At 43.5% G+C, this 22,555-nt stretch overlaps 1 protein-coding gene and 1 gene segment (V, D, J or C); one reads left to right on the top strand and one right to left on the bottom strand.

Annotated features, from left to right (window-relative positions):
• LOC100704393 (zinc finger protein OZF) overlaps positions 1–22,555 on the top strand; it is an 883,579-nt gene that overhangs the window by 21,260 nt on the left and 839,764 nt on the right. The gene's annotated exons all lie outside the window — the stretch shown is intronic.
• Positions 9,589–10,315, bottom strand: LOC112842807 (T cell receptor alpha variable 38-1-like). The segment is given in 2 exon segments: positions 9,589–9,989; positions 10,143–10,315. Coding segments are annotated over 2 exon segments (429 nt in total).

The raw sequence follows: 22,555 nt of genomic DNA, 5'->3' as shown, positions 1-22,555 counted from the left end.
AAAGAAAATGAAAATGATTCAATAATGTGATAAGGTTTAAACATGTATTCCTCTTGTTAAGTTGGCTGTTGAGCTGTGGGTTTATGCAAATTAGCTGGAGCAGAGACACTTCCTGTGTGCGTGTGTGTCGGAGGCTTTCAGTTCAAGAGAGATCGGGGGCTGTTGAAGAGTATTCGGAGAAATATAATGGTAAAGTATCAGGATATTTGATTACGGTGGTCAGGTCTGTTCAGAGGGGCAGATTTGGACAGGAAATTTATAATTTAAGGATGATATGTGGTTGAAATTGGTTTTTATCTTGTGCTGAATGAACACATGGTAAAGTGAGGAAGGGTGACGTGCAAACGGTCTTTGATCTTTTGACGAGGTTTTCGGTGTGTTGAACGGGTGAAATTTAAGATTGTTTCAGATTTTTGAGGCTGTTGTTTTATTTCAAGAGAGGGAGTTTGATTGGACCTGGATAGGTCTGAGAGGGGCCCAGAGAAAAAATTTTTTGTAGTAGTAAGTGCACTCAGGAAAAAACCTGTCAGGTGATTTTGTTTTGTACTTTGATGAGCTAATAATCAGCTCTCTTTTTTCATTTTTGTTCTAAGCAGGCCTGGAAGACAGTGAACGGACGGCGCTGACAAAATTACCAAGTACGAAAATCAGGTGGGCTTTACAGAATTATAATTGATTACAATCAGAGACTGATTGGCGGCAAGTCTCTGTCTAAAAATGGATTGTATCGATTCAATCCAGTCAAAAGTATAGAGAACTATTTTCCTAAAAAGGAAAAACGAAATAAAACAAATGATTGAGCTCATTTTGCTGATGTGGAGCATCTGATGACGTGCGCGGAAGGCTGCAGATCAGCAAAAAATATCATGTGTGAATGCATGTGAGTGAATGTGAGTGACTGGACTAAGGTGGGAATGAATAAATGTGGACAGATTTATCATGTGAGGAAAAGAAAGGGGATGCTTTGTTTTGCTTTTGCCATAAGCAGGACAAGTGGGAGACTTAAATCTGGGGATGCTGATGTTCCTTTGAGTGAATTTCTGTTTTATTGATTTGGGTTAGACCATATTAATACATTATAAAATGCTAAAAGGGAAACATTGATGTAACTTAAGTTACCATTAACTGAGGTAACACATGATTAATAACTGTTCTGTTTAAGTTTATTTTGTGTCATGACACAGACTAGATCATAAAGGGAGAGTTGAGTATGAAATGTAAGGCACAGGTTTTGTTTTCAGGAAATTCCAAGGATCCAGACCTTGCATGGAGCAACGAGTTGAAGGAGATTTGACATGATGATTAAATTGATTTTGTTCTTTAAACACAGGTTTTCAGGGCTGGAGCAAAACACCGGAGGGGAGGATGGCTGAAGTGTTCTGAGAAATGATATGATATGACTAACCTTTTTTCCTTTTAATTTCCTAAGCTTGGGTGGAGCATGTTGAGTTTTTTGCCACATGAGATGTGTCAAAAAAGAGAGGGGTTTAAGATTTAATTTGTTTAATTTGAAAGGGGTTTTACTAGGATTTTATAATGATTGGGGTTGTTTGATAATCTAGATATAGTAAAACTGAGGACTTGTTAAAAGAAAGGAGTAAAATGAACTGAATTCTGTTTAGAAGATAAATTGCTGGGGTTAATAAGAAGTTGTACATCAAACTTAGGGGGGAAACTGTGGGAATAAAGGATAGGCTTTGGGGAAAATAGTGAACATTTTATGAGTAGAAAATGTGGGATTTCTTTTTGATTTTTAGGATAAGTTGTAACAGTGACATAATGCTAGAATGTTGTTATAATGTAGGTTTTAGAAACAGATAGTAAATAGATTTATTTTTAGGGTAGAGGAGAGCTTTTTATGAGGATGTTAAGAGTGGTATGGACTCAAATGAATAATATTGGAGATTATATATGTAGAAATGATTTTTTCTTACACATTGCAATCGTGCTCATTAACAGAATTGATGGTTCGGTCCATTTGAAGGTCATAAGCTTCGATGAGCGTTATGTCTCAGTCGATATATTGTAGGGGACTTGGAGCAACAGAAGGATAAACAGCATTCACGCTTACAAACACATATGGTTTAAACATAGGTGAGGCCTAGGGCCTGAAATTCCTTTAGCTTTTAACTGAATTTGAGTTGGCCCAATAACAAATGACAGAAAGAGGAACTGAATAGGAGTTTTGCTTGTAACTAAACTGAGTGACATATAAAATATTGAGATAACACATGCAGCTCTAACTTAGTCCTCTTATATAAAATGCAGTTACAGAATAACAAATGCTTGTTGAAGTAAAAAAAAGTTGTTGTTTAAAACAGAAGCAAAGGGAGAAAGCTTATATATTTTGGTTAAGTCTGATAAAGTTTAAGTTAGAAGGAGTCATTACATTAAAAGCAGCAAAATGAAATAAAATGATAGATTCAAACAGGTTATCACCCAGGAAATGGGAGTTCAAAATACAGTTAGAGTTCAGCTTTTAGCTATGATGAAGTTTATCTAGGAGCAATTAACTATGTGCTTACACTGAGTGATTAAAGCGGTTGTTTTTTATTATCCTTTTAGTAGAATAAGCCGTTATAATGATTTTATGATGATTTTGCTTGTGAAAGGTGACTTTAGATGAGAGGTAGGCCCTTGCAGCAGTGACAGTTTTGTGCACAGGATGTTGATGATCAGATAAGGAGCAAAGAGGAAGCACATGCAGAGACGTGCTTCCTTCGATTCTCTTAAAGGCAGTGCTGTGAGAGTTTTACAAATGCTGAGTACGGTTGAATGAGATATAAAAATAAAAGTCAAAAACCAAATACAAAATTAGGTTCATGTTTTGAGTAACATTAGGTTGAGTAACATTAGGTTTGAATAAAGAAGACAACTGAGGGACATAAGGCAGGGAAGCCGTACTAGGGAGAAAGTGTTTTGTTTCCTTTGCAGGTGGCCAGAGTTCCACTAGAGTGGGACCCAGAAGAGGAGCAGAGACCACTTAAGCATGAAGTGTTCTCAAGTGGGAGCGGGCATTTTATAACTAAGACCACCTAGATGACATGAGGTTGTCTGATTTGTTAAGTCACAGGATGCCAAGAGAGGGCCAGAGCTAAGAATAGTGATCCTAAATGTCCATGACGTCAGGGGTGGACAGGGAAACAGTTGAATGGGCCAAGGAGTGACCCAACATAATGTATGGCGACCTCTGGTGTGCCAGAGGTCGAGAGTGGGGGTGAGAGGAATAGAAATATTTTCCTGCTATTATTTGCTGCTATTTTTATAATCATCATTACCATTTCATGTGATGTTGCATTCAGATGCATTCAGATGTTCAAATATATTGGTGTTATATTAGTCTTTATTACAGGTCCAAAGAAGAACCATTTTAAATGGTTCTGTTGAATCTATAATTTAAATGTTATTAATGCTTTTATGATCTCTGTGTAGAGGGCAGAGACAGGAAAATACTCTCTGTGCCAAAATGAGACAGGAAACGAAACGCGTCTGCAGAGCATGTTTTGCAGAAGTGAAACCGAAAGCAGAGTGAGTGCAAGCCAAAGAGCAGGGTGTTATGCATGTATCGTTGATTAACACACACTTAGTTAGAGGAATCACTGATAGGGGAAAGTTCAAGTTGCTTAAGTTAAGGTCAACTAAGGTTCAGAAAAGCAGATGCAAACTCTGCACGCACAGACAGACAAATAGTGAGAGGTCATGACACGTACGCAGTACACAGCATGCACGCGCCCTTGCACGTGTACGCACAGACACATACACACCATGGTAGATCTATTTTGGTAGGGCAGAAATGCAGAAGTGTGCCGAAGTACTTAGAGGAAGTGCAACTGATGTTCCGGGGAGATAAGTGACAGCGAGAATGGAGACAGGAAGCATCAGCCGTCGACACGAAGATGATGTTCTATGTTAAAAGTCATTGTGGTTTTGGTGTGACGTAAATCTGCCTAGTAACAGAAAAGGGGGCTGTACAATTCTTAACCCCATAAAACAGTTGTCTGAATATGAGAAAGACAGTTCAACACTGATTGGGTTGTTGAACTCACACATGTGTTCATTAAAATGCCGTCTAAATTGCACACGCCTGGATCTGTGGTTATTTATGGATTCTTCTCTCAACATTGAACCCTAACACATCAATCAGGCAGAAAGCATCTCCCAATTTACTATATTAACAACTAAATTTATTGTCTGATCACTGGTTGGTCAAACCAGAATCTTTTTTTCCCACAAAAATTAAACTGTTGTCCTGCAACCCAGAGAGTTAACTGTCAGCATTGGATAAATTCAGCATTTGTTAAATTGACACTATTTTAACACTGATGAGAGATAACAAGCTGATTTTCATTGCATGTGTGTTTGTGTTATTAGGCAGGTTTAATCAACGTGTCTGGAGCTGCATCTCCAGCAGGGCATGTTCTTAAAGCTGCCTTTCCTACACACTTCTCTGCTATTATTTGATCATTTTTAACTAATATGCTATGAGTCCACTGGTCTTTGCATCACACGAGATGACTTGGACAAGATGATAAACAGACTCACATGCTCAAGATGCTGTCTAATCTTCATGAGCTCTCTTGTGTTTGTGTTAGTAGGGTTAATGCATGTTCTGCTTGTGTGTGTGATTTTATATATGTTTCTTTTTGCAGTGGTTCAGATTCCTTCTCAATTTTCCAGTTAAGCAGTCAGTATTATTTTTCCCAGGTTTGCTAACCCAAATTTTGATTTCCCACATTAAACAACAGCTTTCCTCTGTGTTCTCACCTCCTCTCACTCTGTTGTCCTCTCCCACTTCAACAGTCCAACAGCCGGCAGTTCTTCTTCAGCTTTGTCCTGTGTTCCACTGTCTCTTCTTGCCATTTTCTCCAAAGGTGGCAAATGTCAAACTCCAACAGTCTCCTCAGTTCCCCTCAAAAGTCCTTTTCACAAGCACAGTGACTTTGCAGCTTGGAAACACAGTGTCATTCATCCAATCAGTCAGGATGATGGTTTGCTCTTCTTCTCCACTGCTGTTTATCCACACTGCTGCTGCTTGCTGGGTCTCTTTGCTCAGGACTTTGCTGCTGTCTCTTTATCTGCCATGTTATTGCTCTTTGGAACTGCATTCCTTCTCTTCAGGGAGGAGTGAGAGCTCGCTTGTGAGGTTGAGGGACACATGGTGCTGTAAATAAGTTAGCCAAAAACTTGGCCTGAATGTTTCCAATAGTGTTAAACTATAACTTTCTTCCGACTGCTGCATATGGGAAATTGATCCAGGTCTGCTTTTCATCTGAAAGTGACAAAACTAAGACATTTTCATTATTATTATCACTGCTTAACCAACACACAGAACTCTCCTTTCTTAAAAGCAGAAAATGAGATTGTAGTTGTTCTTGGCTGATAAACACAAAACCTCTTTCCTATTATTTTCCATCTACAATGTAGATTTTGTCTCTTTTTTACTCTTTTTTTTCTTTACACTAGCTGGTGACCTGCAGAATCACCGCTCTCACAATTTGTGACAATTACGTTTACACAGCGCACACACACACTGTGACATCAGGCACATTCACACTCACTTTTCCATCTGCATAAATAAAACATATGGCTGATGATATGTGCCATGGTGATCCATAAGTATGATCACAAGTTTATTTAATTATTTTTCAACCCAACAAAGCAAATAAACAAAAACATGATGCTGATGCTATAAACACTCTACACACATGAGTCAAGATCCAGGAAAACTGCTGCGCATCTGAAAGAAGAAGCTGAACTCACGGATACGCTACATACTCGAGTTATCATAGTTCTCTTCCCTTCTCTTTGATGAGTTCTCAGCCAGCTCCTGATCTGATAATGTGTAGCTTGCTCATCAGCTCAGAAGAGACAGCAACACAACCTCACACAGTGGTTGCGTGCTTTGCCCACAGTGGCAAAGACTTACATTTTCATATTCAACTCAGCTTCTCCATCATGTAGTTTTCAGCTGTTTCACACAGGGTTCAGCATAATAGTTGTTTTCATAGGTGTGCTCTATATCTCAACAATGGCTCATAATAAGACGACAGTCTTTCAAACAGGTCAAGTGCCTCTATGCACGTAATTAGGTAAAATATTTGCCTATTTTACTTCATCTCATATGTCATTGTACTGAATTTGAGCAACCTTAAGCTTAATGCAGATTACTTTTAACAACTGGTTAAATTAATGGTCTGGAGCACAGGCTGTTGTTGATCAGGGCCATCTAAAGAATCATCTAAACATTTTGTGTCGGCAAGGGGTGGGGAAAGCCATTCACCAGAGCATATCTTAACTGCTGCTGATGTGGGCTGGCCTTCTCCACACGCTCTTCAAGGCTGCTGTTTTCCAGCAGCGAAGTCCAGTCTGTCACCCTCTGACGCACTCTTGGTTGCTTAGGAACCCATGATAACAACAACAGTCAGCGTCACAGACCACGTGTTCTACTCCGCACTCACTCACACAAACACACTCAACACAACAACAACACAAAATAGGCCTATTGTCCAGCACAGTCTGGACTCCGCGGAACTTCTCAATGCCCCACAAAGCGGCGGAGAACTCACTCAACGCCCCACAAAGCGGCGGAGGACTCACTTATCGCTCCACAAAGCAGCGACAAACACCGTTCTTAGCCCCACAAAGCGGCTAAGGAACTACACACTCACACGGTTATAGAGTCGGGCTCTTTGAACTTACTCGGTGTTGCTTAGCGTGTAATATCAGCCTCGAATCCCGCCGATCGTCATTCATCGAGGAGGAAAGACAGACAGCTAAAACACAGGAACTTCCTGGCTGACATCAGTCTTTCAGCGTGTCTCTTCTCCCCTCGGTGAATGTCGACTCCAGGGATCCGGCTCTCGAAGGACCAATTAATGATAGGTTTGTAGCTTGAACCTATTCGCTGGAACGTTGAAGGCAATGTGATTACAAAGCAAGCAAGACACGAGTAGGCAACATTCTTAATGTTTCACGTGCACGGGAGAGAACTGGACAGGCGCCATTCCTTCGCTTGATCCCAGTTGCTCTCGTCCGTTCCCCCGTAACACTGCTCTTTTATTGTGGTTACATGAATATGCATAGGTTCATTAACATATGACATCTTATAGGTATACATGTGAACAAAGAATACCTTGTGTGTGTGTGTGTGTGTGTGTGTGTGTGTGTGTGTGTGTGTGTGTGTGTGTGTGTGTGTGTGTATCTGTGTGTGGGGGTCAAACTGTGACCCCAGGAAGACTCCCCAGAGCCGTCCATCTAAACAAAAGGCACTTAGCCTAAAACAGATATAGATACGTTTATCCTACCATAAAACAATAAGACAAGGTACGACCTCTCCCATGCTCCTAAAATGTGGGTGTGAAAGTCAGAGAGCTCTGGAATGCACACAAAGCTTGCAGACTATTAAGGATCAAACCTCTACCAATCTACACCTAATTATAAAACTCTAAGAATATATAAGTAGATATTTCTAAGCATAAATGACAATCACAATACAAATCTAACACTTCACAGCACAGTTGGACCAAAGCAGGTCAAACCAGGAAGGAGCTCGACTGAAGGTGGGATTTAAATCTGTGTGAAGATGTGCAGCACTCTTTGGAAGAACTTTATTTTGAAAGAACAATAAGGTAATATGAAAAGGCATCATCCTAAGCATCAACATCAGCGAGGATCTGAGTTGGTCACACCATGTTGATTTGATCACAAAAGCAGCAAGACAGCAGCTCTTCTCTCTGCGGCACCTGAGAAGATTCAGCATGAACCCCAGAATACTTACAAACTTCTACAGAAGCACCATTGAAAGTATTCTGACTGTTTGTACCACCACCTGGTACTGCAGCTGTAACACTTCTGACCCCAAAGCTCTGCAGAGGGTGGTGAGATCAGCATAGTGCATCACCGGCCATGCAGCCATGCTCTACAGACAGCGCTGCATGAGGAAGATGCAGCGGATCCTCTCTGATCCCAGCCACAGACTTTTCACACTCGTGCCGTCCGACAGGCGGTTCAGGAGCATCCAGACCTGCACTAGCAGACACAGTTTCTACCCACAAGCCATCAGGCTTTTGAACTGCTGACATTCTGGACACAACATCACACACTTACTACAACTACAGGACTCTACACACTGTCACTTTGACAAATGCCACTTAAATGTTCATTGCAAAGATTTTGGTGCAAACTCTAAATACCAACAATTGTCTTAAATTCTCTAAATATTTAATATTTTAGTATTTTGTTGTTGTTGTTCTTCTTCTACTTCTTCTAATCATTATTATTGTTATTGTTATTTTCTCCTTTAATATAACTGCACACTTCTACATGTTCATGTAAAGCTGAGGAGCACGAGCCAAAGAATTTATCTGTATATGACGATAAAACTTCAAACTTGAAAACATCACATTTGAACGTTCCTACAGTTGGTTTGTGGTTGATGTGGATTTGCTGCTCATGTGAATCCTCCCACAGTGTTTCATTAGCAGCTGTAACCACAGTGACTCTGATAAAACAGGAATTAGCAGAATCCATCTGATATGAAGCTGTGCTTTGAATACCACTTCCCTCCTCTTTGAAGAGTAGTCAGATATCTGTGTTCAGGTTTTTGTACAGCCTCTTCTACACTTTGTATCACTGTGTTTGTAGAGCACAGTAGTAGAGAGCTGTGTCTGCCAGGGTTAGGGCTGTTATGGTCAGATCAGTTGATCGATCTGATCTTTGGGTTTTATGACGTTTATCAGGAATATATTCATTGCCACTCCATGACCTTGCTCCTTTCCAGAGTATAAACTGAGGAGCCTGAAGATCAGAATCATGTCTGTACCAGTAAAGGTAAATATAAATATCACTTGTCTGATAGCTACATGTGAGTTTGACAGATTCTCCTTCTGTTTCAGTGACTTCAGTTTGTTGAGGAGTGATTGAGTCTCCAGCTGTGAGTCCTGGAAAAAGAAAGAAGAAAAGTAGTGAAATGCAGTCTGTATATCTGCTTAATGCAGCAGCTTCAACTAAACTTTAATCCCTGTTCTTAAACTCACCTATAATGTGAGATAGAAGCAAAAAGAGGTGCAGCAACATGTCTTTGGAGTTATTAAAGCCAGACAGACAGCACATGAACAATGTTCTTCCACTGCAGCACAATGACCAACAAATAATGTCATTGGATGAGCTCAACTTCAGTGGGCGGGGCCAATTTAATAGCTCAGCCAATCAAATAGTTTTGTGTAACAGCCACCCCTGTGGTTCACTATAAGAAATCTCTAGCAACACTGAGCAAGAGGACACGTACATGAGAGTCTGTAGTTTGAAAAACAGACGCCTCACAGATCCTCTGCTGGAAGCTTCACTAAAGGTGCCAGTAAGAGAAAGATTGTACTGGTTTAATGGGAGATTTACACACTTTTCATTTCTTTCAATATCCTATAAAAATACCTCCAGTTTCTTCAAACAGGAACACTCTGATGCTTCTTTACTGTTTCCTCTAAAACTCTTTCTTCATGACTGTCTGATGACTGAAAGCTCTCTTAACTCCATCCTAACAAACTACAGAAGTTTACAACCTCTGATTCACACAAGAATCAGAGGTTTAACAGTGTGTGGCTCCCTCTAGTGGATGTTGTGGAGTATTCTGTTGTCTTTGCTCCAAAGGTTTTTGTACAGAGTTTTGGTGTTTCCTGTCACTGTGGGCTGCAGAGCACAGTGGTACACAGCAGAGTCAGACAGCTGAAGCTTCTGGATCTTCAGAGGAACTGAATTTTCTTTCTTGTTGATTTTAGCATCAAATCTGTCGTTGTTGAATTCCTCAGCTTTAACTGCTGATGTTGAGACACATTTCAGCATATACTTTGGGTAACTGTTCACTTCTTGTTTGTACCAGATCAGTGTAGGATTTGTGGAGATGGTCTCAAATCTACATCCAAGTGTAACTGTGTCTCCTTCAGCAGCAGTGACATCTCCTTGTTCCTGGATCACTTTGTCTTCTCCTTTACACTCTGAGGAAGAACAGAACATGCAGAGGAAGAGATGGATCAATAAACATGACTGAAGTTATTGAAAAGTTCCACAGTGTAAAATGATGAAATCTCCTCTTTCTGTCCTTGTTGTGAATCGTGTGCAGAGGAAACATGTTGATGTTTGTATCTTACCAAAGAAAAGAGCAGCAAGAATAATCCACAGCCAATGTTCCATCTGTACAACAAGGTTTCAATCAACAGGAGAAACTAGCTGATGTTCAACATTCAGTCTGAGAATTGTTCTCTTCACAGCAGCACTTATTATTGACACAATGGTTGAACACAGTGCAGAAGGAGAGCACCGCCTACTGCAGAGCTTCCCAAAGTGTGGGGCCTGGCCCCTAGGGGGACGCAGAGCCATTGCAGGGGGGGCGCAGTATGAAAAGGAAAAAAACAAAATGCTTGGACACTGCTGGCACGGTGCTCCCACACAAACGCAAAGCAGGAGATGAAGCATCGCTGAATATGTTTCCAAACCAACTTCATTCTAAGCCAAAGACTAGAAAATATGGTGAAGCATATCTTCCCTTTGGTTTCACCTGCACAAGTGCCAAGGTAGGTCTCCCCTGCAGAATTGCTTTTCCCTGCGTCGGGAGCAGCGCTGGGCTCTCCAAATCACGGACAAACAGGATCCCACATTCTTGATTTTTAGTTCACAAACACTTGTTGTAATGACTAACTACTCCTGACATGTTGGACATGTTAGCTCTTTATACAGTAAAGCAAGGGTGTAGATTTGGTTTTGGCATTGGTGGGGACGGATGATTCAACCACAGAACCCTGCCCTGTTTCTTTTTTTTTCCTTTTTCTCTTTGCTTCTTGATAAAAAAGGAGAAATATACTTGCCTACATGTGCTATTCTACATGCTTTTAAACTGTTGAAAATTACAATTCATAGTTTTATATGTGAATTATATAATGTTAAATTACTATTAAACAAATGACTAAGTATTTTAGACTTTAGTTTACTTCAGCCATATTCCATATAAATCAGGTATCATACAAAAATAAAAATAGCTTCAAATACAATCATGACAATAAAAGAATATGAATTTAAGGACTTAACAACATTACTTCAGTTATAGTACACCAACATCTCTGATACATTAGCACTAAGGGAACACTGAATGACCTGCTGGTTTTTGTCCATAAAACTACTCATCTAAGATTACCACAAAGTAAAAGATCTCTCAGCAAAATTATGCAACATTTTAGGCACTATTGCCCCGATCAGCTCAGTGAGCTGTTTATTCTAAACATGAACTACTGTTACAGCAACACACATGGACTACTGGTGCCCCACACAACAACTCAATGTCCACTATGTGAAGCAGCCAAACACATGCCTTCTCCTCTCGTTAACTGAGATAAACTGCTGGCATATTTGTTTTACATCTATACTGTCCAGTCTCTCCTGGTGGACATGGCAACACGTTGTTCATGGTTACATACAATTTTAGACTGATGTGGGCCAAAGGCTAAAACGATGTGCCGGGAGTTTGCTGTTCTCACCGGCTCAGATAGTTGAAGTTTACACAGCTACATTCTCGCCTGAAAATATGTTAAAAGTTTATTTTGCGACCCAGAAAGAGTAATAAGAGTAATACTAAAACTAAGTAGCTGCAGTAGTAGTAGCCATTGTTGGAAACTGGAATTGGCTGGGACAAACTGGGATATGGTTTTTCAATTTTGTTGTCCGGGTGGAAAAAACGGGGGAAATTCGGGAAATTTTCGGGACAGGTACTGACTCCTCTCCGTGAATCGCTACCTTATCGTGGTGGAGGGGTTTGTGTGTCCCAGGGATCCCAGGGGCTATGTTGTCTGGGGGCTTTTGCCCCCTGGTAGGGTCTCCCATGGCAAATTGGTCCTGGGTGAGGGACCTCTTGGTGGCGCTGTCACTTGGTGTTCGCTCGCTCTGCGGTATAGTATCACTTCCTGTTCCTGTTTCTGAGTAGCTTTTCTGCTTAGCAATTTAATTTAAATCTTTTGATACATCCCTTTTTCATAGTATAATCTTAACGTGCTTCATCTGAATCACCCTTTCTGTGTACTCACTGCCTAATTTATAGCCAAAGTATTCACTCACTATGTCTGTACTGTTTCGCTAGCTTAGCTTAGCTTGTAGCCGACTCGTTAGCACCATGGCTACTTCACCTGCTCCTCCTGCACTTTCCTGCTCATTGTGTCAGATGTTTAGTTACTCCTCGGCCTCCTTTAGCAGTAATGATACTTGTAACAAATGTAGCATATTTGCAGCTCTGGAGGCCAGGATTACTGAATTGGAGACTCGGCTTCGCACCCTTCATTCACCCGTAGCTAGCCAGGCCCCTGTAGCTGGTGCAGCCGAAGATAGCGTAGGCTCCGCTAGCTGTTCCCCGGCAGACCCCAAGCAGCTGGGGAAAGAGGGCGGCTGGGTGACGGTGAGGAGGAAGCATAGTCTTAAACTGAAGCCCCAGGTACACCACCAACCTGTTCATGTGTCTAACCGTTTTTCCCCACTCGGCGACACACCCGCCGGGGGTCAAACTCTGGTAATTGGTGATTCTGTTCTCAGACATGTGAAGCTAGAGACACCGGCAACCATAGTCAATTGTCTTCCAGGGGCCAGAGCAGGCGACATTGAAGGAAATTTAAAACTGCTGGCTAAGGGTAAACGTAAATACAGTAAGATCATAATTCATGTCGGCAGTAATGACACCCGGTTACGCCAATCGGAGGTCACTAAAATCAATATTGAATCGGTGTGTAACTTTGCCAAAACAATGTGGGACTCTGTAGTTTTCTCTGGTCCCCTCCCCAATCAGACCAGGAGTGACATGTTTAGCCACATGTTCTCCTTAAATTGCTGGCTGTCTGAGTGGTGTCCCAGAAACGATGTGGGCTTCATAGATAATTGGCAAACCTTCTGGAGGAAACCTGGTCTTGTTAGGAGAGACGGCATCCATCCCACTTTGGATGGAGCAGCTCTCATTTCTAGAAATATGGACCAATTTATTAAACTCCCCAAAATATGACTATCCAGAGTTGGGACCAGGAAGCAGAGTTGCAGTCTTACACGCCTCTCTGCAGCTTCTCTCCTCCTGCTACCCCCCCAAAAACCCATCTCCATAGAGACTGTGTCAGCTCCCAAACAGACAAAAAACAAACTAAAAACCAGCAATAAACAACTTAAACATAAAAAATCACAAAGAAAGAACAATACAGTATCCACATCTGAACCAAAGAGTAAAACAATGAAATGTGGATTATTAAATATTAGGTCTCTCTCCTCCAAGTCTCTGTTAGTACATGACTTAATAATTGATCAACAAATCGATTTACTCTGCCTTACAGAAACCTGGTTGCAGCAGGATGAGTATGTTAGTTTAAATGAATCAACACCCCCGAGTCATTCTAACTACCAGAAACCTCGAAGCACAGGCCGAGGGGGCGGTGTGGCAGCAATTTTTCACACCAGCCTATTAATTAACGAAAGACCAAGACAGACTTTTAATTCATTTGAAAGCCTGATGCTTAGCCTCGTCCACCCCAGCTGTAAAACTCAGAAACCAGTCTTACTTGTTATCATCTATCGTCCACCTGGGCCTTACACAGAGTTTCTCTCTGATTTCTCAGACTTTTTATCTGATTTAGTGCTCAGCTCAGATAAAATAATTATTGTGGGTGATTTTAACATCCATGTAGATGCTAAAAATGACAGCCTCAGCATCGCATTTAATCTGTTATTAGACTCAATTGGCTTCTCTCAAAATGTAAAAGAACCCACCCACCACTTTAATCACACTCTAGATCTTGTTTTAACATATGGCATAGAAACTGAACATTTAACAGTGTTTCCTGAAAACCCTCTGCTGTCTGATCATTTCCTGATAACATTTACATTTACAATAATTGATTACACAGCAGTGGAGAGTAGACTTTATCACAGTAGATGTCTTTCTGAAAGTGCTGTAACTAAGTTTAAGAATATAATCCACCCACTGTTATCATCTTCAATGCCCTGTACCAACATAGAGCAGAGCAGCTATCTGAACGCTACTCCAACAGAGGTTGATTATCTTGTTAATAATTTTACCTCCTCACTACGTACGACTCTGGATACTGTAGCTCCTGTGAAAACTAAGGCCTCAAATCCAAAGTCCCTGACTCCGTGGTATAATTCTCAAACACGTAGCCTAAAGCAGATAACTCGTAAGCTGGAGAGGAAATGGCGTGTCACAAATTTAGAGGATCATCATTTAGCCTGGAGAAATAGTTTGCTGCTTTATAAGAAAGCCCTCCGCAAAGCCAGAACATCTTACTATTCGTCACTGATTGAAGAAAATAAGAACAACCCCAGGTTTCTCTTCAGCACTGTAGCCAGGCTGACAAACAGTCAGAGCTCTACTGAGCCAACAATCCCTTTAACGTTAACTAGTAATGACTTCATGAACTTCTTCACAAATAAAATTTTTATCATTAGAGAAAAAATTACCAATAATCATCCCACAGATGTAATATTATCTACAGCTACTTTTAGTACCATTGATGTTAAGTTAGACTCTTTTTCTCCAATTGATCTTTCTGAGTTAACTTCAATAATTACTTCCTCCAAACCATCAACGTGTCTTTTAGACCCCATTCCTACAAAACTGCTCAAAGAAGTCCTGCCATTAATTAATGCTTCAATCTTAAATATGATCAACCTATCTCTAATAATCGGCTATGTACCACAGGCCTTCAAGCTGGCTGTAGTTAAACCTTTACTCAAAAAGCATCTCTAGACCCAGCAGTCTTAGCTAATTATAGGCCAATCTCCAACCTTCCTTTCATATCAAACATCCTTGAAAGAGTAGTTGTCAAACAGCTAACAGATCATCTGCAGAGGAATGGCTTATTTGAAGAGTTTCAGTCAGGTTTCAGAGCTCATCACAGCACAGAAACAGCTTTAGTGAAGGTTACAAATGATCTTCTTATGGCCTCTGACAGTGGACTCATCTCTGTGCTTGTCCTGCTAGACCTCAGTGCTGCGTTTGATACTATTGATCATAATATCCTATTAGAGCGATTAGAACATGCTGTAGGTATTGCAGGTACTGCACTGCAGTGGTTTGTATCATATCTATCTAATAGACTCCAATTTGTTCAAGTAAATGGAGAGTCCTCTTCACACACTAAGGTCAATTATGGAGTTCCACAGGGTTCAGTGTTAGGACCAATTCTATTTACATTATACATGCTTCCCCTAGGCAGCATCATTAGAAGACATAGCATAAATTTTCACTGCTATGCAGATGACACGCAGCTCTATCTATCCATGAAGCCAGGTAACACACACCAATTAGTTAAACTGCAGGAATGTCTTAAAGACATAAAGACCTGGATGGCCGCTAACTTTCTGCTTCTTAATTCAGATCAAACTGAGGTTATTGTACTCGGCCCTGAAAATCTTAGAAATATGGTATCTAAGCAGATTCTTACTCTGGATGGCATTACCTTGGCCTCCAGTAACACTGTGAGGAACCTTGGAGTCATTTTTGACCAGGACATGTCCTTCAATGCACATATTAGACAAATATGTAAGACTGCTTTCTTCCATTTGCGCAACATCTCTAAAGTTAGAAATATCCTGTCTCAGAGTGATGCTGAAAAACTAGTTCATGCATTTATTACTTCCAGGCTGGACTACTGTAATTCACTATTATCAGGATGTCCTAAAAACTCCCTGAAAAGTCTTCAGCTGATCCAAAATGCTGCAGCAAGAGCCCTGACAGGGACTAGGAAGAGAGAACATATTTCTCCTGTTTTGGCTTCCCTTCATTGGCTTCCTGTTAAATCCAGAATTGAATTCAAAATCCTGCTCCTCACATACAAGGTCTTAAATAATCAGGCCCCATCTTATCTTAATGACCTTGTAGTACCATATCACCCCATTAGAGCACTTCGCTCTCACACTGCAGGCCTACTTGTTGTTCCTAGAGTATTTAAAAGTAGAATGGGAGGCAGAGCCTTTAGTTTTCAGGCCCCTCTTCTGTGGAACCAGCTTCCAGTTTGGATTCGGGAGACAGACACTATCTCTACTTTCAAGATTAGGCTTAAAACTTTCCTTTTTGCTAAAGCATATAGTTAGGGCTGGACCAGGTGACCCTGAATCCTCCCTTAGTTATGCTACAATAGACGTAGGCTGCCGGGGATTCCCATGATGCATTGAGTTTTTCCTTTCCAGCCACTCACTATGTCTTAATAGACCTCTCTGCATCGAATCATATCTGTTATTAATCTCTGTCTCTCTTCCACAGCATGTCTTTCATCCTGTTTTCCTTCTTCACCCCAACCGGTCACAGCAGATGGCCCCGCCCCTCCCTGAGCCTGGTTCTGCCGGAGGTTTCTTCCTGTTAAAAGGGAGTTTTTCCTTCCCACTGTCGCCAAAGTGCTTGCTCATAGGGGGTCATATGATATGATTGTTGGGGTTTTATCTGTATTTATTATTGTGCGATCTACTGTACAATATAAAGCGCCTTGAGGCGACTTTTGTTGTGATTTGGCGCTATATAAATAAAATTGAATTGAATTGAATTGAACCAGACAAAGAGCAATTCAGAAGACCCTTATGAAGAGAACATCGAGGGAACAGTTTACCCTGCCCGGGATAGGGTTACCGGGGCCCCGCCCTGGAGCCAGGCCCGGGGAGGGTGCCCGAGGGCGAGCGTCTGGTGCCCGGGCCTTAGTCCATGGGGCCTGGCCGGGCACAGCCCGAAGAGGAGACATGGGCCCATCCTCCCGCAGGCCCACCACCCGCAGGAGGCGCCATAGGGGTCGGGTGCATTGTGTGCTGGGCGGCGGCCAGGAGCGGAGGCCCTGGCGGACTGATCCCCGGCTGCCAAGACTTGCAATAGGGACATGGAATGTCACCTCTCTGGTGGGGAAGGAGCCTGAGTTAGTGCATGAGGTTGAGAGGTACCGGCTAGATATAGTCGGGCTCACCTCTACGCATGGCTTGGGCTCTGGAACCAGTCTCCTGGAGAGGGGCTGGACTCTGTCTCAGTCTGGAGTTGCCACTGGTGAGAGGCGGCGGGCTGGGGTGGGTATTCTAATATCCCCTCGGCTTGCTGCCGGTACGTTGGGGTTTTTCCCGGTGGATGAGAGGGTTTGTTCCCTGCGCCTTAGGGTCGGGGAATGGGTCCTGACTGTCATCTGCGCTTATGCGCCGAGTGGCAGTTCAGAGTACCCAGCCTTCTTAGAGTCCCTGGGGGGGGTGTTGGAAGGTGCCCCACCTGGAGACTCTGTTGTCCTGCTGGGAGACTTCAATGCTCACGTGGGTAACAACAGCGAGACCTGGAGGGGCGTGATTGGGAGGAACGGCCTCCCTGATCTGAATCCGAGCGGTGTTTTGTTATTGGACTTCTGTGCAAATCACAGTTTGGCCATAACGGACACCTTGTTCGAACATAAGAGTGTCCATAAGTGCACGTGGCACCAGGACGCTCTAGGCCGCTCTAGGCCGCAGGTCGATGATCGATTTTGTAATCGTATCACCAGACCTGCGACCATATGTTCTGGACACTCGGGTAAAGAGAGGGGCTGAGCTGTCAACTGATCACCACCTGGTGGTGAGTTGGATCAGGTGGCGGGGGAGGACGCTGGACAGACCCGGTGCACCTAAACGCCTAGTGAGGGTGTGCTGGGAACGTCTAGCAGAGGCCCCAGTCTGCGAGATCTTCAACGCACACCTCCGGCAGAGCTTCAACAGCATTCCAAGGGAGACTGGGGACATTGAGTCCGAATGGACCATGTTCAGCGTCTCCATCGCCGAAGCTGCTGCATTGAGCTGCGGCCGCAAGGTGGTTGGTGCCTGCCGTGGTGGTAATCCCCGAGCCAAATGGTGGACACCAGAGGTGAAGGGAGCCACCAGGCTGAAGAAGGAGTCCTATCGGGCTTGGTTAGCCTGTGGGACTCCGGAGGCAGCCGACAGGTATCGACAGGCCAAGCGGAATGCGGCTCGGGCAGTGGCTGAAGCAAAAACTCGGGTGTGGGAGGAGTTCGGAGAGGCCATGGAAAAAGACTTTCGGACTGCCTCGAAGAGATTCTGGCAAACCGTCAGGCGTCTCAGGAGGGGAAAGCGGTGCTCTACCTGCACTGTGTATAGTGCTGGCGGAGCGCTGCTGACGTCGACTGAGAAAATTGTCAGGCGGTGGAAGGAATACTTCGAGGACCTCCTTAATCCCACTGACACGTCTTCCGAGGAGGAAGCAGAGTCTGGGGATGAGGGGAATGACCCGCCAATTTCCGGGGGCGAGGTCACTGAGGCAGTTAAACAACTCCTTGGTGGCAGAGCCCCTGGTGTTGATGAGGTCCGCCCCGAGTTCCTGAAGGCTCTGGACGTTGTAGGGCTGTCCTGGTTGACACGCCTCTACAATGTTGCGTGGCGATCAGGGGCAGTACCCCTGGACTGGCAGACCGGGGTGGTGGTCCCCATCTTTAAGAAGGGAGACCGGAGGGTGTGTTCCAACTACAGGGGGATCACACTCCTCAGCCTCCCTGGGAAAGTCTATGCCAGGGTGCTGGAAAGGAGAGTTCGTCCGTTAGTCGAACCTCGGATACAGGAGGAAGAATGCGGTTTTCGTCCTGGTCGCGGAACACTAGACCAGCTCTTTATCCTCTCAAGGATACTTGAGGGTGCATGGGAGTTTGCCCAACTAGTCTACATGTGTTTTGTGGACTTGGAGAAGGCATTCGACCGTGTCCCTCAGGGTGTCCTGTGGGAGGTGTTGCGGGAGTATGGGGTGTCTGCCCCATTGCTACGGGCCATTCGATCCCTATACAACCGTTGCAAGAGTTTGGTTCGCATTGCCGGCAATAAGTCGGACTCGTTCCCGGTGGGTGATGGGCTCCGCCAGGGCTGCCCTTTGTCACCGGTTCTGTTCATAATTTTTATGGACAGGATTTCTAGGCGCAGCCAAGTGGGGGAGGGCTTTCGCTTCGGTGGCCTCAGAATCTCATCTCTGCTTTTTGCGGATGATGTGGTTCTGTTGGCTTCATCAGGTGAAGGCCTCCAGCTCGCACTGGAACGATTCGCAGCCGAGTGTGAAGCAGCGGGAATGAGGATCAGCACCTCCAAATCTGAGGCCATGGTTCTCAGCCGGAAAAGGGTGGAGTGCCCACTCCGGGTCAGGGATGAGTTCCTGCCCCAAGTGGAGGAGTTCAAGTATCTCGGGGTCTTGTTCGCGAGTGATGGGAGAAGGGAGCTGGAGATCGACAGACGGATTGGTGCTGCGGCTGCAGTGATGCGGACGCTGCACCGGTCCATTGTGGTGAAGAGGGAGCTGAGTGTAAAAGCGAAGCTCTCAATTTACCGGTCGATCTACGTCCCTACCCTCACCTATGGCCACGAGGTGTGGGTAGTGACCGAAAGAACGAGATCGCGGATACAAGCGGCAGAAATGAGCTTCCTCCGAAGGGTGGCTGGCCTCTCCCTTAGAGATAGGGTGAGAAGTTCGGCCATCCGGGAGGGGCTCAGAGTAGAACCGCTGCTCCTCCACATCGAAAGGAGCCAGTTGAGGTGGCTCCTTTTGATGACAAGGAGACAAGGATGCCTCCTGGGCGCCTCCTGGGTGAGGTGTTCCGGGCATGTCCCACCGGGAGGAGGCCCCGGGGCAGACCCAGGACACGCTGGAGAGATTATATCTCTCGGCTGGCCTGGGAACGCCTTGGTGTTCCCCCGGATAAGCTGGAGGAGGTGGCTGGGGAGAGGGAGGTCTGGGCTTCTCTGCTTAGGCTGTTGCCCCCGCGACCTGGCCTCGGATAAAGCGGATGAAGATGGATGGATGGATGGGCACTGAAATTCGGGATTCTCCCGGAAAAATCTGGAGTGTTGGCATGTATGGCCTAGCATTGCCTGTAACGTTATTATGACGGACACATTTTATGAGTGAACTTGGCTTTAAGTGACTTACAGGTTTCTTTGAAAAATACTTTCTTATATCCAGGTTCTTCCTTTTTGCTGCCATCCTTCTCTCCTCCTCGCAGCGCAGGCTTGCCGCTGCTAAAACTAAACAGAGCTCCCTGAAAGGCACAGCCAAACACATTAGCCATATTTGTCACATGAGGTAGGACTCCGGTAGAGAACGTAATTTAACTCTTTCTGCACCGCTAGGTGAATGAGACGTTGACAGATCGTTATTTCTTTCTATCGGGTTTGTTTTTCTTTACTCGAAGAGATCAAATTATTGGTGGGGACAATTCAATAATCGCTGGATATTGGTGGGGACATGTCCCTTCCATCCATGCCAAATCTACGCCCTTGCAGTAAAGTTACAGCGGGATACAAATAATATCAGGTTGATCCTGCCACGATTTGTTCCCTCGGTTCAAATCACGGACAAACAGTATCCCACAGCTGTTTATGTTTTTGAACCCATTTTGCACAGAGAGGCATTTTTTGAAAAATGTATTGATAGCAATGTTGAATATTATTACACAGGAAAAAAACAACTACATGTAAAATAATCACAGCGTGACGGCTCTGCCTCTCTAAAGATAAGATAAGATGGCCTTTATTAGTCCCACAGGTGGGAAATTTGTTTTGTTACAGCAAAAGTGCAAAGTTATGTAGCAGAAATTAGAAAACACTGGAATGCAATAAAATACAATAAAATAAAATAAAATACTATATACAATAGAATAAAATAGAATAGAATAATATATACAATAGAATAAAATAGAAATACAAATACTATATACAACTGAGTAGGAAAATACAAAAACACAACTTCGTCAGAAGAAGAATTGCACGTATAGCAGTCTTATTGCACATGTGTGGGTTTGTGTGTTTGATCAGCTGCAAAAGTCTTTATTGTAGAGTCTGACAGCAGTGGGGAGGAAAGACCTGCGAAATCTCTCCGTCCCACACCGTGGGTGCCGCAGTCTCCCACTGAAGGAGCTGCTCAGTGCTGTCACAGTCTCATGCATGGGGTGGGAGATGTTGTCCAACAGGGATGACAGCTTAGCCACCATTCTCCTGTCACTCACCACCTCCACTGGGTCCAGAGGGCATCCTAGAACAGAGCTGGCCCTTCGGATCAGCCTGTTCAGTCTCTTCCTGTCCCCAGCAGAGATGCTGCCCCCCCAGCAGACCACACCATAAAAGATGGCTGAGGCCACCACAGACTCATAGAAGGTCTTCAGGAGTGGGCCCTCCACTCCAAACGACCTGAGTCTCCGAAGCAGGTACAGCCTGCTCTGCCCTTTCCTGTAGAGGGCGTCTGAGTTATGAGTCCAGTCCAGTTTGTTGTTCAGATGAACACCAAGGTACCTGTAGCTGTCCACAGCCTCAATGTCCATACCTTGGATGTTCAGTGGTTGCAGTGGAGGATGTTAGTGCCTGCGGAAGTCTACCACCAGTTCCTTGGTTTTACTGGCGTTGATCTGGAGGTAGTTCAGCTGGCACCAGTCCACACACAGTTACTGTCCCTCCATAAATGGAGGGACAGTAACTGTGTGTGTATGTAAGCGTGTAAAAACTGATTAACAGTATTTTGTCTCTATCTGCCATTCTGCAATTCATCTCATGTAAACAATAACGTGGCGCACAGCGTGACGTGAAAAAAGGCACATACCTTTGTCGTTGCGTGACGAACTCTGTATTCCTCGTCCACACGTAAACGCAAAAAAAGAAGTTTTAAAAAAATCTCCATTTTGGGTGATTCGAAACGCCGTTTACGTGTGGACGAAACAGCTGAGTTTTCAAAAATACCCGTGTAGGTGTGGACGTAGTGTAAAAGAGTTAGTAGTTTATTTTCTTACTACCTGTAATTTATTGCAGATTACTTGTATTTGCTTAATTGTTTCCTAAATGTTTGAGGTGTGAAATAAACGCAATGGACCAAAATATGGGTGTGTGTGGTTGGAGGATGAGTTTGTGCCTGCGTGTGCGCGCGGGGGGGGCACAAACATTTTTCTTGTAAAACAAAGGGGAGCCTCGCAAAAAAAGTTTGGGAACCGCTGGCCTACTGGATGATGTCGCCCTCTAGTGGAGCTCAGAAATGACAATATCTACAATAACTGGACTTTACCGTTAAAATTTCTATTAAATAACAAAGTCATGGAAATAGTTATTCATCGTTTTTACCCAACCAGATCTTTTCTTGTACTTTATAAAAAGGACATTGATGCTAAATGTTCATTTTGTACTTGTGTGAAGGAAGATATTTCTCATTTGTTTTGCTCCTGCTTATACACAAATCTTTTCTGGCAACAATTTTGTGTTTTTGTTGGTTTTTTATCTTTTCTGAGTTCTCTCTTTGTTACGAGAAAATCTTATTTGGTTTCTTTAAGTACCCCACAGACCGGGCAAACATATTTTATTTGAGTAAATTACTGATATTACTGGCTAAATTTCATATACATAAATCGAAATTTTCTAACACAAAAACATCCTTTCGGTGCTTTTTAAATGAAACCAAACAATATTTTAAAACCATACAACATTCCCAAAATGTAAAAGCTGTCAAAACCATAAACTCATGTTGCCTGTTCAATATTATCTGATTCTTTACAGTCTAGTAAAG

The sequence above is a fragment of the Oreochromis niloticus genome, linkage group LG18 (genome assembly GCF_001858045.2).
Source record: "Oreochromis niloticus isolate F11D_XX linkage group LG18, O_niloticus_UMD_NMBU, whole genome shotgun sequence".
Lineage (NCBI taxonomy): Eukaryota > Metazoa > Chordata > Actinopteri > Cichliformes > Cichlidae > Oreochromis > Oreochromis niloticus.
Note: the sequence above shows the minus strand (reverse complement) of the source record. Positions and strands in the feature narration are given on the sequence as shown.